We start from the raw sequence: 4623 nt of genomic DNA on the forward strand, positions 1-4623 counted from the left end.
AAGATCGCGCCCTATCAATTTTCACAATATGACACAATCGAGGTAAAAAGCAAGCAGATCATCATGAGCACCGTGGTGGAGCTCATGAGTAGTACCCACTGTCATAAACACCTAACTCGCCTTCATCTTTTTTTGCGTGAATCAGCGCACACACTAATCATGCACACTGCGTTGGTGATTCGTTACTATTCACAGTGTGACATAAAGAAAGAAGAAATACGACTTGAAGAAGAAAAAAAGTAGTGCGATCCATGCAACATTTGCATAATACTTAAAGAGAAAAGTGGTGTGATCCAAAAAAACCGTACGGAAAAGTTTCATGCTGGCAAAGAGAAGCGTACAAAAAGGAATACGGATTTACGGCATTTGTTAATAAGTGTTATAAAGTGTTTATTAATATAATTCGACCATGGGAACACCAACGGAACGGGGATCCATTTGAGTATTTGACCCCGAGACAGAGAGAGAGCCTCCGAGCAGAGCAGCTTTATAACTCCCGGCTCTCCGTTTCCCTCTCGCCCGCTCCTCCAACCCCACGTACGGTAACGGAGCGGTAACCGACCCCGCCAGTCCCGGCTCCTCGCTGATCATCAGTTCACGCCGCCTGCGCGCGCTCCCGGGCGTCCAGCCGCCTCGCACGGACAAGGCAAGGCAAGGGTTGCGGCGCGGCGGTGGCATGGGGAACGCTCTGGCCGGCAGGCGGCGCGCGGCGAAGGTGATGACGGTGGACGGCGCCACGTTCCGGTACAAGACGCCCGCGGCGGCCGGCGCGGCGCTGCGCGGCCACCCGGGCCACCAGCTGCTGGAGTCGGAGGAGGTGCGGCGGCTCGGCGTCCGCGCCCGCCCGCTCGACCGCGACGCCGCGCTCAAGCCGGGCAAGCTCTACTTCCTCGTGCATCTCCCGCCCGGCGGAGCCGGCGGGCGCGGCGGCGACGAGGGCCTGCGCGCGCCGCACAAGACGTGGTCCGGCGCGCTGCACGTGGGCGCCCGGGAGCGGCTGGAGAGCCTGATGCTGTCGCGCCGCACCGTGTCGGACGTGGCGTCCCTGATGCCCTCCGCCGGCGGGGAGTCGTCGTCCGTGGAGGCCGGCGCGGACGGCGCGGTGCGGCTGCGGATGCGGCTGCCCAAGGCGGAGGTGGCGCGGCTGATGAAGGAGAGCAGGGACCCCGCGGAGGCCGCCGAGCGGATCATGCAGCTCTGCGTCGCCAGGGACCAGGGGGGCGCCGCTGCCGCGCCGGCCAAGCCCGCCCCGCTGCCGGCCTCCGCGCTGTGCACCAACAAGACCGCCATGAAGAAAGAGGTGAGCACCCCACCACCCCACCCCCACCCCGACCGCGACCTTCCGTCCAAGCTCCGTGGAAACGATCATTTGGCACCACGCACGCGAACCCCCTCCGCGCCCCAGCTCCATTAGGCTCAGCCGACAAGGACGTCCCAATCCCACACACAACCCACCAGCTCGCCGGCTCCGCCCTGCGCCTCCCCCAACAAACAGCCAGCGCACCGTAATGGCACGACAAGGCGAGCACCAATGCCGCCATGGCCGTGTCCAGATTCCCGTTTTATCATCAGCAAGGGAGGAGTAAGAGTGTCAGCAACACCGACGGAATGGACCGGACGCCGAGAGGATCTTTCTTTGCCTTGTTTGGGCGGTGAATGATCCGTGGCAACTTGGCGCGCGGCCCTTGCCTTGTTCGGGGAGTGCGGTACCACCTTCGGCACGTCCTTTCCACCTCCACTTGGCTTTGTTGGTTGGTCGCCCGCCCCGATACGCCCGGCTCCGTCCTTCGCGTGGCGAAGCTTCTCCTACCCTACTACCACCTCCTCTCCTCCGTCCGTCCCATCATCATTCACCCTGACACCATAGCAGAGCATCTGCAATCCTGCATCTCGCGGCCACTCTGCCGTCCACATGCCTTCTGCATGGTTGTTAACTCGGCTCCAACCCTAACTACTACTCCTAGACTAGATCGGGAGGAATCATGGAGGGCCAGGTCAAGTCAATTCCGGGATTAGTAATTGGCAGCGGTGGGTGACGTGGTTAGCTAGCTTAGCTTAGGCCGCGCGCGCCACGTCAAGCGGGCGGGGACGTGAAGGTCGCCTGGTGCATGTGCGGGAAAGATTCCGGGTACAGAGTGGTACTGTGCTGTGACACCGGCCGCCACCCAGACGCCCCGCGCTCTAGGTCGGAGTCAGACCGATGCCAGACGGCTCGTGAATGAATAGTACAGCCGATCGGAATCAATCTACGTGTCGCGGTTTCGTTGTAGGTGTCTGCTTCCGGCGACATTTTTCTGCAAAAATCATGAGCTTGTGGTTTGTCCCGTCCCTCGTCTCGACGTCTTGGGCTCGTGGCTGAACTTGACGTACTGCTCGTGGTAGTTTTGTCCTGATGGCCAGACCTATTTATTAACCTGTAATAGTCGCGTACGAACGTAGGTTGTTGGTGTTTAATTAGCCCCGACGAAGTGGTTGATTACCGCCGGTCATCGCTTTTGCCTTTTGGTACAGGATCCACAAAGCGAGTTCTTCGTAGTACTGTATAGAGTGCCTCGCAACCCTTCCCTTTCACGCAAAGCGCAGGGCGCCCGAATGTCAAACCTTTGCTGCAAGAAAAGCGCCGAGAAACTGTGCGCGAAATGAACATGTTTATTCCGAGGCCCCGGAAATTCGTAGTGTAAATTGTCTCTCTGTGTGTGTGTGTGTGTCAGTGTAATGAAGTCTCACATCGTCTTGCTCTTTTTGTTGCAGAAACGGACGAGGTTCATGGCGGTGCCGGACGAGATCATCGGATGACGAAGCGGGACGGGGTGCTTCATGGCATTCTTGCCTCTCTGTGAGCTCTGCGTTTTTGGCGGAATTGCTGGGTTTGGAGCGTGAGAAGCTGCCGGGAAATGTTGGCTTCCTATCCTGTCTCCCCAGCGAATTCTGGACTAGGAACGGTGCCTTCCTCTTATATATTGTAGCACTAGCATGACGAGAAAGAACTCAAAAAAGAAGAAGAAATCACTGTGCTTAGCTAGGCCGTGTATATATTCCCGCTGCTTAATCTAATGACTCTGCGTGGCCATCCGTCGTCTCTGTTAGCCTTTCGTCGCTCTGTGTTTTGTGCCTGTCGCTACCACTGTTTTGACCGGTGATCTCCCACGAGATGACCGGTGACGTAGTTTCACGAGCCGTCCGCCGTCTACGACTACGGGGATGTGAACGGGAGCCACGAGGTCGGCTGCGCCCGGCGTTCACCCGGCGCCGTTTTGCGCCGCCGCCGCTGTCGTCGCCTCTGCTTTTTGAGCGACGATCTTGCCCGAAAGTGAATTTCGGATAAGAGGATGATTAGCTTGTCGCTTTCTCTGTGTACTTAATCATGCCGTGTAGATGTTCCGCCGCCTAATCGGCGCCTGCCTGCCACCGGGTGAGCCGGTGTGCTTAACAGGGACGTACGTTCATGATTATTATTATTAATACTATCTTCTTTTTGCGCCTGCAACACACCACAAGCCTGAGAATGGGACGCACAATGCCGACTGCGCCTGGCGTTTAGCCGGCGCCATTTTCCGCCGCTCGCCGCCGTATCGAAATCTTGTTCGAAGGTGACTGCTGCGTCGGCGTCGGTTCATCTGTGGGCGAAAATATTCCACATAGGAAGAGTGGCCTGTCGCTTTGCCACGCGCAGTGAAATGCACAGAACCAGTGATAACACAGTTGGACATGTGACGGGTCGAAGTGCGATGAGCTACGATTGTGCTTGTTGTGTTGTGCAAGTGTGGTGAGCTACGATTGTTGTGAGTTAGGAGCATGTGATGGGTCGCCTGTGTGCTCACGGCGTTTTGTGCTTCGTGAGTAGCCCGTTTTTGGGTTGTTTGTATCGGTTTTCGTCCGGTTTTTTAAAAAGTTAACTGGGCAGTTGTCTTCTTTTTAATTAATCGATGAGCCTCTATTTCAAAAAGAAAAACAGTTCAACACTTTGACCTAGAATGCAGAAGGAGACATAGCAGCACTCTAAAATAATACCGCTCCACCAAATGCAGATGATGTTTTCGACCATATTTACCATGGGCGGACCTCACTACCCGAAGAGGTTGAGCCCATTAAAACCCAGCAAAATGAAACTTCTGCTCCGAGTCTTGTGTGAGTACACATACCCTTTGACCCGTCCATTGCTATGTACTGACAGAACTTGCTGTGCGGAGACGTCTTGAGTTTTTCCCGCCAAATCATATGTAAACCAAGTGCAACGCTTAGCCCAAACCGCGGAAGGTGCTCCCACTAATGGTGTTGACAAAAACATCTTTCGAATTGAGTCATCATGGATTCACATGCCTCACTCGGAATTCATAAATCACTACAAGAAGAGCTGCATAGGTCGTTGTGAGACTACACTTTGTTTGTCTTCAATATCTCAACAACTTTTTCGTTGGCTGCACAAGCATTTTGCTGGAGATTTTCGAAAGACGAGAGGATGCAGAGGTATTTAAGTGCTCCCACTGTGAAGAAGATTTGTGGTCCTTAGGCTCACAAGATTGGGGTGTTCTACTTTTGTTTAGTCATTTGAAAGAGATGGGCAACTGTCATAGTCATGTACTTGTTGTGTTTGCTTGAGCTGTAGATTTTGAAAAATCTGCT

General features: G+C 55.1%; 1 protein-coding gene across 1 annotated transcript; it reads left to right on the forward strand.

Moving 5' to 3' along the window:
- Positions 1-354: 354 nt before the first annotated feature.
- LOC119301511 (uncharacterized protein At1g66480-like) lies at positions 355-3072 on the forward strand. The gene is made up of 2 exons (XM_037578487.1): positions 355-1300; positions 2752-3072. Exons 1-2 carry the CDS (start codon positions 677-679, stop codon positions 2794-2796), a joined length of 669 nt encoding a protein of 222 aa, XP_037434384.1. The 5' UTR covers positions 355-676; the 3' UTR covers positions 2797-3072.
- Positions 3073-4623: the final 1551 nt, after the last annotated feature.

Source organism: Triticum dicoccoides, chromosome 5A (genome assembly GCF_002162155.2).
Source record: "Triticum dicoccoides isolate Atlit2015 ecotype Zavitan chromosome 5A, WEW_v2.0, whole genome shotgun sequence".
Lineage (NCBI taxonomy): Eukaryota > Viridiplantae > Streptophyta > Magnoliopsida > Poales > Poaceae > Triticum > Triticum dicoccoides.

Bases quoted from the DNA above. Each gene is read 5' to 3' on its own strand.
- LOC119301511 (XM_037578487.1), top strand. From the start codon at position 677: ATGGGGAACGCTCTGGCCGGCAGGCGGCGCGCGGCGAAGGTGATGACG. The intron at 1,301-2,751 runs GTGAGCACCCCA...TTTTTGTTGCAG, and splicing joins AGACCGCCATGAAGAAAGAG to AAACGGACGAGGTTCATGGC.